This window comes from Lepus europaeus, chromosome 5, assembly GCF_033115175.1.
Source record: "Lepus europaeus isolate LE1 chromosome 5, mLepTim1.pri, whole genome shotgun sequence".
NCBI classification, from domain to species: Eukaryota; Metazoa; Chordata; class Mammalia; order Lagomorpha; family Leporidae; genus Lepus; species Lepus europaeus.
This window is the reverse complement of record NC_084831.1, coordinates 79404820-79418705: the sequence shown is the minus strand read 5'-3', so window position 1 is coordinate 79418705 and position 13886 is coordinate 79404820. Positions and strand designations below refer to the sequence as shown.

The 13886-nt window shown below is 35.6% G+C and overlaps 1 protein-coding gene across 6 annotated transcripts in view; it reads left to right on the top strand.

Annotated features, from left to right (window-relative positions):
* The window catches only part of COL24A1 (collagen type XXIV alpha 1 chain), a 421092-nt gene that overhangs the window by 248704 nt on the left and 158502 nt on the right, over positions 1-13886 (top strand). For all 6 annotated transcript variants that reach the window (XM_062191650.1, XM_062191653.1, XM_062191654.1 and 3 more), the window contains 4 exons: positions 7713-7766; positions 10088-10141; positions 11349-11402; positions 12084-12137. In XM_062191650.1, the coding sequence (XP_062047634.1) occupies positions 7713-7766; positions 10088-10141; positions 11349-11402; positions 12084-12137 (216 nt within the window). The remainder of the gene's footprint in view (positions 1-7712; positions 7767-10087; positions 10142-11348; positions 11403-12083; positions 12138-13886) is intronic.

The window sequence follows — 13886 nt, the reverse complement described above, 5'->3', positions numbered from 1 at the left end:
GAGGAAGGGAAGTGAGAGAGATAGTGATTGATTAATTATAAGTATTTGGCTTACCTAATTATGGAGGCTGAGAAATCCTGTGGCTTGTCACTTGCAAGCTGAAGATCCAGAAAAGCCAGTAATGCAGTTCCAGTCCAAGTCCCAAGGCCTGAGACCTGAAGAGCACTAGTGTAATTTCCATTCTGAGTCCAAAGACCTGAGAACCAGGATTGCCAGTGGTCCCAGTCTGAGAGAGAGTGAAGACTGTTCTACCAGATAAAGGAAAGAGGAAATTCTGCTTTCTTCTGCCTTTCAACTCTATGTAGCTCCTCAACAGATGAAATGATGTCTATCCACATTTTGGAAAGGAAATCTGCTTTACTTTTAGCTTACCTTTTCAACTGCTAATCTTATCTGGAAACATGCATCCAGACATCTTGTTTAAACAAATATATCCGACGTTCTGTGATCTACTTACTTTGATACATAAAATTAACCTTCATAAATCTAACCTTTGTCAACCTTACATTTAAATGCACCTTCTTAAATCACATTTAATGTCCAAATAAATACAATAACAAGGTCGTAATTCTGCCTAACATGATACAGTTACTCTGCAAACAATCAAAAGACCTTTATCCTCTTCCCTAAACCAGTGATGTTCACTCTTCTCCTTTATAGCCTATATCTTAAATACTATGCTATAAAAAATAACAATACTTAAATACTATGATAGGAAGTTAATAAGTCTTACATGATAAAGGAGTAATAGAGGAAATAAAAGATATTTGCTAACACACACACAGGATATTCATAATAAATTAAAGAGGAAATACTCCTAACAAAGTCATCATTTCTATAACTGGTCACATGATTATTGTTCTTGTTTAAAACTACCTTCTTCCACTACAATTCTCTATTTCCTTTATCCTAAGCAAACAGCTTATTTTTTTGTGTTCTTTATTTGGTAGGGTGTCATAGACTGAATTTTTGACCCCCCACCAAGTCCATATTTTAAAACCCTAGCCACAAATATGATGGTGTTTGGAGGTGGGGCCTTTAGGAAATAATTAGGTCATAAGGTCTCCATCAGCTGTGAATTAGGAAGTAGGCCTACATTAGACCTTGAATCTGCTAATGCCTTGATCCTGGACTTCCAGACATCCAGAACTGTGAGAAATAAATTCTTGTTGAAGCCCCTCTCAGCCTATGGTACTTTTGTTACAGCACTTGAATGGACAAAGACATAGCTCATCCAAACCTTCATTTTGAAGGCTCTGGGCTGTGAGGAAGGAAGCGGTTAAAGAGTTCTTTGGTTTTTTGCAGAATAGTTGTATCATGTTAAGCAGAATTATGACCTTGCTATTGTATTTATTTGGAAATTAAACGTGATTTAAGGAGGTGCATTTAAATGTCAAGTTGACAAAGGCTAGATTTATGAAGGTTAATGATATGTGTCAAAGTAATTGGATCACAAATCTGTCCAGGTATGAGTTGTGATAATTTTTCATTTACCTAAATCACAGAGCTCGATAACAATAAGAGACAACCTAAGGGGTCTGGTATATTATATCTACACCTATTCTTTCTTACTTCCATTGTCAAGTAGGAGTCCAATTTCACAATGATAGTCAGAATCAATCACCCCAGCCACCACAGTAACTCCCTTCTTTACCTGTTGATTTATGGGTGTAAGGAGTCCAAAATGTCTGCATGGTTATCTTAACTTCCAGTTCTATGGAATCATTGCTATGTCTCCTGATGGAGCATTCCTTCTTCTTGAACAAAGATATCAAGGTCAACAGAGCACAAGATGAGAACAAGAAGCAAAACTTTTGCTAGTGGGTCACTTAAGGTAATATAAATGATACCATTCCCGATTCTACTCCTTGATTCATGTGCCTGGGAATCCTGGCAATTGGAAAAACAGCATCATATATTCGGTGTTGTTTCAGATGATTAAACATAAGCCTTAAGGAGAACCTTGCCCCAGCCCTGCAACTGCCACCTACATAGTGTTATAACTGAGTCTTCAAAAAGCCATTCCACTATTCTCTAAAATCAGCTACTTCAGGCTACTGGAGAACATAATAATACCAGTAAGTTCTATCAGCAGGAACATTGATCATTGATTTCTTGAAATTATTGACTTTCTCAAAGTTAAAAACCACACAAATAAATAACTAGATCATTTCCAACTGAGCAATAATGTTAGTACAGTGTAAGAGTATATATCAATACTGTCGGATCGTTCTCTCCTTTTTAATTCTATCAGTTAGTATTAGCAGACACTAGTCTTGTTTATGTGACCCCTTTGACTCTTAATCCTATCATTATGATCAATTATGAACTGAAACTGATCACTTTGACTAGTGAGATGGCATTGGTACATGCCACCTTGATGGGATTGAATTGGAATCCCCTGGCACATTTCTAACTCTACCGTTTGGGGCAAGTCAGATTGAGCATGTACCAAACTGTACATCTCCTCCCTCTCTTATTCCCACTCTTATATTTAACAGAGATCACTTTTCAGTTAAATTTAAACACCTAAGAATAATTGTGTGTTAATTACAGAGTTCAACCAATAGTATTAAGTAGAACAAAAAAAAATACTAAAAGAGATAAAGTATTAAGTTGTTCCTCTACAGTCAGGACAAGGGCTGATCAAGTCATTGTTTCTCATAGTGTCCATTTCACTTCAACAGGTTTCCTTTTAGGTGCTTGATTAGTTGTCACCAATCAGGGAGAACATATGATATTTGTCCCTTTGGGACTGGCTTAATTCACTCAGCATGTTTTACAGATTCCTCCATTTTGTTGCAAATGACCAGATTTCATTTTTTACTGCTGTATAGTATTCTATAGAGTACATATCCCATAATTTCTTTATCCAGTCTACTGTTGATGGGCATTTAGGTTGATTCCAGGTCTTAGCTATTGTGAATTGAGCTGCAATAAACATTGAGGTGAGACAGCTCAATGCAAGTCACAAATACAAAGCCACATATATCACTTTAAATTTCTAGTAGCTTTTAAAAAGGAAAAAAACTGAAATTGATTTTAGTAATATTATATGTAAACCAATATAACTGAGGCATTATAATTTTAGTATATAATCAATATTGTTAATTTGATATTTCACATATTTGTAATAATTCTTCAAAATGTACTATGTCATTTACATTTACGGAGCTTGTCAATTAGACTAACCCCATGTCAGGCAGTCACATCTACTTATATTGGCCACATTTCAAATAACCACTTAAACTCACCCAAAGTGTTTATATTCAGTTGACTCAGCAAGCTGCCTAACTCATCTGTCAAAGGAGAATCATAATAACACTATTAAATATGGTGGTTGTGAGAATTAAATCTGGCATGTAGAAAATGCTACTATGTGTTATTATGGTAGATAATTAGATAGATATTAGTGTAGGTAAGGATATGGTTATAGACCTTTAAGAAGACAGTCATATTCCACACATTGACTTCAGTCAGATTGAACACAGCAAGCCATTTATGTTTACCCATTCTTTGCCTGTTGCTCTGCTCTGCATATGCCAACATGTATTATTATATGAAAATCTAATTTAGCAGGATCTTTGCCAAGTAGCTATTGAAAAAGAAAGTGTTTTATACATCCTTAAATAAATGTAGAAAATGACTTGCTTATAATTTAAAACACTCAGGAAAAGAATAATGGTCTTGTTGTAAAACTTTTCCAGTTTGCTTTTTTTTGCTTTCTATAGCCTTTGAAGAAGGAATAATAGATAATTCATAAAGAGGAAGGTGGTGAAACCCTGAAGCTTGGTCTCTCTCAAACAGCATTACTGATTGCCTTCTTCCACTTTCAACACATTAAATGTGTTTCTTAAGGAGCTACTTATTCTGCCTGGGAGCACTAGTCCTCTCTTTTTTCTTGTCTGTCTGGCCTCTTCTGATTCTTTAGATGGCAAATTAGAAGCCAGACACAAAAATTCCCTCATCATCTTTGTGGAAATAGCTCATCTTTTTTTCTCCACATCAGCATCATTATTGTTTCCTTTATGAACTTTTATGACAATTTCTGACTATTTACTTTTTAGTCAAATTAGATCTTGCCCCTGTTTTACAAGATTTTTTGCCTCATAAGAGGACATATCTGTCTTGCTCACTAATGAAATCAGAGCAAAAAGCACTGGCCTGGCACAGAATAGGCAAAAAAAATATCCCTGCAGTTAGTATATGAATGGGCACACATTGTTCCTTCGTTTATTGGGAGGTTTTCAAAGAAGAAAGTCAAACAAGTAATTTCATTTTTTAAGTGTTTGCTTTTATTTACTTTCATCTACTTCAAAGGCAGAGTGGTGAAACAACCATCACATTAATTCCTAAACCAGAAATAGAAAGAACAGAGAAAGAACTATAGACCAATATCCCTGATGAGCACAGATTCAAAAATTCTCAACAAAATCCTAGCTAATTGAATCCAACAACACATCAGAAAGAACATTCACTCAGATCAAATGGGATTTATCCCTGGTATGCAGGGATGGTTCAACATAGCTAGATCAATAATGTGATACATCACATTGACAAACTGAAGAACAAAAGCCATATGATTATCTCAGTAGTTACATAAAAAGCATTTGCAAAATATTCTAGCATCCTTTCATTATAGAAAAAAAAACCTTATACAAATTGAGTACAGAGAGACATATCTCAACATAATCAGGGCAATATATTACAAACCCACAGCCAGCATCTTATTGAATGGGGAAAAATTGGAAGCATTCTCACTAAGATCCAGAACCAGACAAGGATGCCTACTCTCACCATTGCTGTTCAATATAGTCCTGGAAGTTTTAGGCAGAGCCTTAAGCAAGAAAGAGAAATCAAAGGGATACATATAGAGAAAGAGAAAGTAAAATTCTCCCTATTTGCATATGACATGATTCTATATATAGAGTAACCAAAAGACTCCACTAAGAGATATTGAACCTCATAAAAGAATTTAGTAGTGTGGCAGGATATAACATTAACATACAAAAATCAATAGCCTTTGTATAAACAGACAATACTGTAGCTGAACTACAACTTGTAAGATCAATCCCATTCACAATAGCTACAAAAAAATTAAATACTTTGGAATAAATTAAACAAGGGTGTCATTGAAGAATAAAATAGAAGACAGCAAAAATGGAAAAAATATTCCATGTTCATGGATTAGAAAAATGAATATCATGAAAATTTTCATACTACTGAAAGAATTTACAGATTCAGTGTGATCCCAGTCAAAATACCAAGGACATTCTTCTCAGTTATTGAAAAAAATATTAAAATTTGTATGGAAACAGAGGAGACCTCAAATAGCTAAAGCAATATTCAACAACAAAAATAAAGCCAGAGGCATCACAATACTGATTTCAAGACATACTACAGAGCAGTTATAATCAAAACAGCCTCGTAGTGGCAAAAAACAAAAAAGAAATGTAGACCAATGGAAAACAGAATAGAAACTCCAGAAAACAACCCATGCATCTACAACCAACTTATCTTTGACAACTGAGCTAAAATCAATCCCTGGAGCAAGAACAGTCTCTTCAACAAATGGTGCTGAGAAAACTGGATCTTCACATGCAGAAGTATGAAAGAAGACCTCTACCTTACACCTTACACAAAAATCCACTCAAAATGTATCAAAGACCTAAATCTATGACTTGATACCATCAAATTACTAAGAGAACATTGGGGAAACACTAGAAGACATTGGCCTAGGCAAAGACTTCTTGGAAAAGACCTTAGAAGCACAGGCAATCAAAGCCAAAATTGACAAATGGGATTACATCAAGCTGAGAAGCTTCTGCACTGCAAAGGAAATACTCGGCAAAATAAGAGACAACTGAAAGAATGGGAGAAAATATTTGCAAACTATGCAACTGATAAATAATTAATATCTGGAATCTATAAAGAGCTCAAGGAACTCAACAGCAACAACAACATAAACAACCAGTTAAGAAATGGACAGAGGACTTGTGCAGGATTTTTCAAGAGCAGAAATTCAATGGCCACTAGACACATGAAAAAATGCTCAGGATCACTAGCTGTCAGGGAAATGCAAATCAAAACCACACTGAGGTTTAACCTCACCCAGTTAGAATGGCTATCATATATAAACCAACAAACAACAAATGCTGGTCAGAATTTATGGAAATATGTACCCTAATTCAGTGTTGGTGGGAATGTAAACTGTTGCAGCCACTGTGGAAGACAATATGGAGATACCTCAGAATTTTAACTGTAGACCTATCAAATGACCCAGTCATTCCACTCCTGGGAATTTACCCAAACATAAGAAAAATAGCATATGAATGAATTATCTCTATCCTCCATGTTTATTTCAGCTCAATTCATAAGAGCCAAGATATGGAATCAATCCAGATGTCCATCAGCTGAAGACTGGATGAAGAAATTTTGGTATATACACTATAGTATACTACACAGTGGTAAAAAACAAATGATATCCTGTCTTTTGCAACAAGATGGACACAACTGGAAGCCATTATACTTAGTGAAATAAGCCAGCTCCCAGAAGACAAATACCATATGTATTCTCTTATCTGTGATAACTAATAGAGTACCTAAAAGTAATCTGTGGATGTGAAATTAACACTTTGAGATATGATGATTTTGAACAGCCCTTGTCTCAACTGTTGAGGGATAGTGGTTTGTTATTTTTTTCTTTTTTCATACTATTTGTTGAACTCTTTACTTAGTGTAAGGTTAATTTTATGAGTATAAATTTAACTGAAAATAGATCTTTGTAAAAAATAAGAATAGGAATAGGAGAGGGAGGAGGAAGAAGGGTAGGAGTATAGGTGGGAGGGAGGAGTGAGTAGAATCACTGTTTCTAAATTTATATATATGAATTGGATTGTTTGTATTCCTTAAATAAAATTCTTTGAAAAGGATATGAATGAAAGCTGGAAGCACAAAAATAGAAGAAATGGTAATTCTCTTCCCCTAGGCTTTAAATTGTCATATGATCAAAATTTGTGTGTGCTAAAAAAAAAAGGCAGAGTCACAGAAACATACTGGGGTAGGGGTAGGGGTAAGGGTGTGGAAGAGGCAAAGAAAGCTTCCATTCACTGGTCATGCCCCAGATGTTCACAACATCCAAAGCCATGCCAGTCTGAAACCAGGAGTCCTGAACTTTATCGTTACCTCCCCTATGGGCAGCAGGAGTCCATGCTCTTGAGCCATCATTCACTGCCTACCAGGGTGCATTAGTAAGAAGATGGGCAGGAAACAGAGTATCTGGATCTCAAACCAACTTCCCAGTATAGGATGCAGGCATACCACGCAACAGCCTAACCACTCGCCAGCCCCAGAAATAATTTCTTAAGCAAACATATCTACATCAAGCAGATAGATAAGCTGCAGATTTTTTAAAATATCCAGTAGATTATCAGCTTCACAAGGACAAAAACTATGCTTGAAACTGAAACTGGCTGCCTCCCAACATAGTGCCCCTCATATATGAGTGTATAAAACACTCATACATATGTATTGATTGATAACAAATTAATTATAAAATGGAGTCATAGACTGTGTACTTATACTAGGAGGGATTTTACTCCAAGATAAAGTTGAGGATGAGTTAGAAAGAAACACAGTGATCACAGGTAATTTAAGACCAAGATTCTATAATAGCAGTTTGATGCATGTATATTTTTATTTTTTTCCCAAAGGGACCTGTCGGTTTACCTGGGGAAGTTGGTACAACTGGAAGCATTGGTGAAAAGGTAAATTCTTTCATTCTTTGTTTTATGATAAGAATTTTAAGCTGAGTTCAAAGGAGAGACTCCCATGTGATATTTTATGTTAATTAGAAGTCATTGATAACTTTAACATGTTACCTTACTTAATCCCTTAAATATAGCTAATATATATGATTCCAACTTTAAAGGGTCAGATACTCTTTTGATTATAAATATGTGCTATTGAAGGATAGAACAGTGTTAATTTATGACTAGCAAATATTATTTACATCTAATTTATCAGATCATGCCACCTATAGGAAGCAGTTTTGAAAAAGAAAAGTTATCATTTTACCTTTCTTTCACTCTGTCTCATACTCATGTACTTACTCTGATTCCCATTCTTAATGCTTCCTTTATCTAGAATATTTTCACCCCTTCGCTGTATGCTCTAAAAACTAAACTTCTAGACTCAGCTGAATTTCAACACCTCCATGAATTTTCCCAGACTACTCTAATTCTTCCCAGTTTCTTCCCTTCTTCGACTTAGATGAGATACCACACAGTTTGAAATACAGTTGTCCCTGAGTTGTTTCATCTCTTTGTTTTGTAATAATAATAATTGGTACTTGCCAAGAGGCAAACATTTACCAAGCTCTGTGATTTTTTTTATTTGACAGGTAGAGTTATAGACAGAGAGAGAGAGAGACAGAGGGAAAGGTCTTCCATTCCGTTGATTCACTCTCCAAATGGCCACTATGGCCGGCGCTGCACCTATCCGAGGCCAGGAGCCAGGTGCTTCTTCCTGCTCTCCCATGTGGGTACAGGGGTCCAAGCACTTGGGCCATCTTCCACTGCCCTCCTAAGCCACAGCAGAGAGTTGGACTGGAAGAAGAGCAACCGAGACTAGAACCCTGCACCCATATGGGATGCCGGCGCTGCAGGTGGAAAATTAACCAAGTGAGCCACGGCACCAGCCCCAGCTCTGTGATTTACTTGCATTGTCTTATTTAATCATTATACAACTTTGTGAGACTGTTACTCTCTTTTTTTTTAAGATTTATTTATTTATTTGAAAGTTAGAGTTGCAGAGAGACAGGGAGCGGCAGAGAGTGATTCCCCCCATCAACTGGTTCAGCTCCCCAGATAGTCACAACTGCCAGCTCTGCGTCAAATCCAGAAGCTGGCAGCTTCAGCTGGGTCCCCCATGTGGATATCAAGGGCTCAAACACTCGGACCATGCTCTACTACATTTCTCAGGCCATTTACAAGGAGATGAATCAGATGCCAGCATCGCAGGTGGCAGCTTTGCCCTCTATGCCACAATGTTGGCCCCATTTCAACTCTTTTCATATCATGTCTGCAATTACTTGATAAGATCTAAGTTGTGTTTTCAACATCTCTTCTCTCACTTTGTACTTTCAAAGTGCAAAGTATAAACTTGCCTTTTTATTAACAATATAATAAGGTATAATGTGAATTAAGTTAAAAAATAGATATGTAGTTTTTCATTCTGATTCATTGCTTCTATGCTGAGTTAAATCTTCTACATTGAGATTTTAACAATCTTGAAAAATTTTCATGTGAGTCATTTTAATCCTTTTTAATTTTTCAATGACAGATTTGACTATCGTGATCCTCCAGAATTATTTCTTTGACATTTAATTGTGGTACACAGTGGAGTAGTGCTGTGATGTAGTGGGCTAAGCCTCTGCCTACAGCACTGACATCCCATATGGGTACCAGTTCATATACTGGCTACTCCTCCTCTGATCCAGCTCTCTATTTATGGCCTGGGAAAGCAGTAGAAGGTATTCCAAGTGCTTGGGCCCCTGCACCCATGTTGGAGACTGGAAGAAGCTCCTGGCTCCTGGTTTTGGCCTGGCGCAGCCCCGGCCAGTATGGCTATTTGGAGAGTGAACCAGAGAATGGAGGACCTCTCTATCTGTCTGTGTCTCCCCACCCCACCCCATGTAACTCTGCCTTTCAAGTAAATAAATAAATCTTTTTTTAAATATGCTTTTGATACTTTCACTTTTCTCTTATTCTGTATATCATAAAATTGTAAGAATTTTTACTCACAAAACTTTAGCAAATGACGCAGGGTCAATTTTAAGTCCTTTTTATTCATGATTTTTATTTTCTTCATTTTAATAAGAGTTTTAATAGTTTTCCCTCAAAAAAAATCTAAGGAGCATTTTTATTGTATTGAAAGTTTACTAATTTTAGGGTAAAAATATAAGATTTATAAATTTAAAAATTATTGGGATTAGGATGAAATATGTATGTAAGGTATGATTCTAACTTACAACTTAACGACATGACTAACACAACTCAACATTATTCTTCCTTTGCTGTTTTCAAAGGGAGATCGTGGCAGTCCAGGCCCTCTGGGCCCCCAGGGGGAAAAAGGTGCTATGGTAAGAACTTGGTGATTGGAAAAAATAATGTTAGTAAAAACAATAATGAAGTTAACTTTCCAGAGGTAGAATTGCCTTGACTGGAATTTAAATAAGTGAAATATGCTATTTTGTAATAGGTATTCACTGAAATTTTCTTATAAAATTATTTATCTTCCAAGGTGCTATCTGGCATGAAAATTCTGAGAAGCATGCAAATGAGATGCCTTAGTCAAATCATGCTCTAGTTTTAGGAGAAAAATTAAACCACCCTAAATTAGCAAAAATGGCTGAAGAAGAAAATGCCATTAAAATCCTATTTTTTCTTCTATAGCTTATCATTTATGTGGCACATATCATCATTGCTGTTCCTCCACAGTTTGTGGACATGATCTAAGTTTTGAAACACAAGAGCTCAGTACCCAAAATTCATCATATTCTCTTGCATCTTAAGATAGCTGGCAACTTTTATATCTGGTTTACCTTTTTTTTTTTACGTTCTTAAATAATTTCGAAAAGTGACAGGAACTAGTATGAACATACCTACTAGAGAACCTTCCTTTCAGAAAATATGGTGGATCTCATGACACCTTATACTGTCTAAAACTTCATTTTATTTGCTATCCTTTGGTTTAATTTATGACCAAGAAAGCTCTGTAAGATTTATTTATTCATTTATTTTTAGTTATCTCCAGGTTTATCAGCTAGGAAATTTAACATTTCATAACACTAATCAATTTGAGGAATTATTACCTCCTAAGACATTTTCTGAATCAGTGTTAAAAACAAAATGTGCTGTCTTTATAAAATTTAGCAGGCTTGATTGTTGTAAACATTCATATTCCTTAACCATAAAATTTCCTCATCTTTCTGAAAAGAATTCGATTTCAAAGTCTGTCTAACCTACTACATATCCACATATAAGAAAACAACCTACAGAAAGATCAAATGAATGTTCTCTTATCAGTAGGCTGTAATATGTGATATTAGCTAGCAATTTCCTTTTCCAGCAAAGCCCTTCTAATAAATGAATATACAGATCCCTCATAAACATAGTTTTTATTTCCATATTCTATATGTAGAACATTTCCTGGGGCCTTTTTGTAAGACAGGAAGATCTTATCAAATGATCCTTTTTATTATTTTTATAATGGACTAGTTTGTCTTCAGTGAAAATAACTAAATGCAATGGAGATTTTATGTTTTTCATATTTTCCTTAAACTATAGGGATATCCAGGTCCTCCTGGGGAACCAGGACCAATGGGTCCATTGGGATTACCTGTAAGTAATTATATGGTACTTTCTAGAATGTTTATTTTAATTTACATTTATCATTTTTGGTATGCTTTTTATTTTTTGCAAAGTAAGCCATGTATAAGCTAATGGAGACTGCTTTTCTCTCAAACTATTCAAAATATTCTGGGACATAGCACGCTATCCTGAATGTCCTTACCCCTGCTACTATGCTTTGTGTCTTCCTTCATCACTTGATGTATGACCCTCTTGAAAACTACTTGGATGGTGAATATTAAAAGGTTACCCTGCCTTGTCCAGAGGGTAAACATTTCCAAATAGGTGAATATTTCAAGATCAGAATATTGGTGGAGGGAGATACGGCATTTGAAAATTAAAGCACTTTTTAAGGAAATGAATCAATTTTATTTTAAGAATTCTGCAAGCAAATGAGATATGTCAGCCCTCTGCCTTTCTGCTGAGTCGCCCGCCTGGCCTGGCCAGGTGTAATCTCTCCACTCAAACATGTAACCTCGCTCCTTGCCCTGCCCCCCCCCACCACCAAGTTTCTCAGGCTCTGTCTGGAGAGGTGCCCATCCGCCTTATGGATGTCCTTTCCCTAATAAACCTTACTATTTTACCTCCCACTAAAAAAAAAAAAAATATGACTACAATTCTGATAACATTCTTGTGAATTCCACCATTGATTTTTAAATTTGTAACTTGTAGGGTCTTGTGGGGGCAAGAGGATTGCCTGGTAGTCAAGGTCCTAAAGGACAAAGGGTAAGTAGTTTAATGAAAAATGTACATTAACCTAAAAAAAATTGTTGTAAAAAGTGAGGTGTTCAACTGAAATAGTACCATAACTTTTAGAATTATCCTTAGGAATTATCAGATTTTTCCTTTGTTTTCATTACATTAGATTAACTTCAACAACTAAAATATGACTAATAATCATTTCTACTAATAAAGCATACTTTTCTTTTAATTTTTTTAATTTTTTTAATTTTTTTAATTTATTTATTTTAAAGGCATAGAGAGACAGAAAGAGTAAGCAAGATCTCCCATCTGCTGGCTCATTCCCCAAATTCCCTCAATACCATGGCTGGACCAGTCTGAAGCCAGGAGTCAGGAGCCAAGAACTCAATTCACATTTCCTACATGCATTACAGAGACCCAATTTTATGAGCCATCATCTGCTGCCTCCCAGGGGGTGCATTAGCAGGAAACTGGAATTAGAAGCAGAGCTAGGATTCAAACCCAGGCACTCTAATGTGAAGAAGGCAGGTGCCCCAAGTGGCATCAAACACCTACTCCAAATTCTTCTTTCTTAATTCCAGTCACCAATTCCATCATGTCAGAAAACTGTAAATGTAAAGATCTTTAATTACTTTTCAGAGCAGACATAATCACAAGGAAACGTAACACATGACAAAATAGGAACATCAAGAAATGAAATGAAGATACACAAGATGAAGAAGAATTTATTAATTTTAAGTCAGTTGTTAGGATTTTCTACTAATTATGCATATAGCATTAAGTGAAAAATTCTCTTTACATTTTACATTGTCTCTTAAACATTTTGAATCCTTTTATTTTCTTTAAAAAAAAAAAAAAAAAAGCAGGCCCTGCAGTTTGCCAGTTGGCAAATAGGAGAAGGGAAGGGTGTTAGGAATTCTCAGTTTGAAAAATGATTTTGACTTCATGTCCTGTGCTTTTGGTGAAGACTGAAGAAAGAGCAAATTTATTTTTATTACTGTTTCTTTTCTGAAAAACTCTTTTCCTTCCTGTATTACAGGTTTACAGTCTATAAATAACACTGAGAGCATAAATGAGATTTAGGCCTTTGTAGCCTAAATGAGTTTTAAAATAAAACAAAAATGGTAGATGATCAGTATCCAACTGTCATTTCGTGGTCTGAATCCTGCCAGCGTTCAATACTTGGTCAGGTTGAAGGTGTTTTTTCAACTTTGTCTGAGTCATAATGGGAAAGTTCTACCAATTTTATGACAAGTGAAAAAAGAAGAAATATTTATGTGTACCATTTCTAATTATGTAATTTGGATATCACTGACTATCTAGGCAGGAGCCTAACTCAGTACATGCTGAACCACTTGTGCTATCTCCTAAGTCATATGGGAAGTTTATTTGTTTTGCATCCTTCTAACCTCACCATGACCCCTATGTAGATTATTACTCTTTGTTACGATTTGTTACTTTGTCCACAGCTCCCAGCTCCAAAATAATCTATTTTCCTCTCATTCTTCAGACATTTAAGAGATTCCCTCTCAAAATATCCCTCATAATTTTTAAATTTTTCACACAATAGTTTCTGAATAAGGCAGCTTTGTTTAGAAATAGGGCTTAGTTAGAAAAAAAAAAAAAAAACGGTAGATGGGGGCTTTCCTTACTGGGAAATATTTTAGGCAATCAGTGGACATTGAGAATACAAAAATAGAACTGCGGGCCAGAATATTTGAGAAAGAAGATAGTTTTAGGGAGTTCTGTTTTAGTAGAAATCTGGTCATTTTC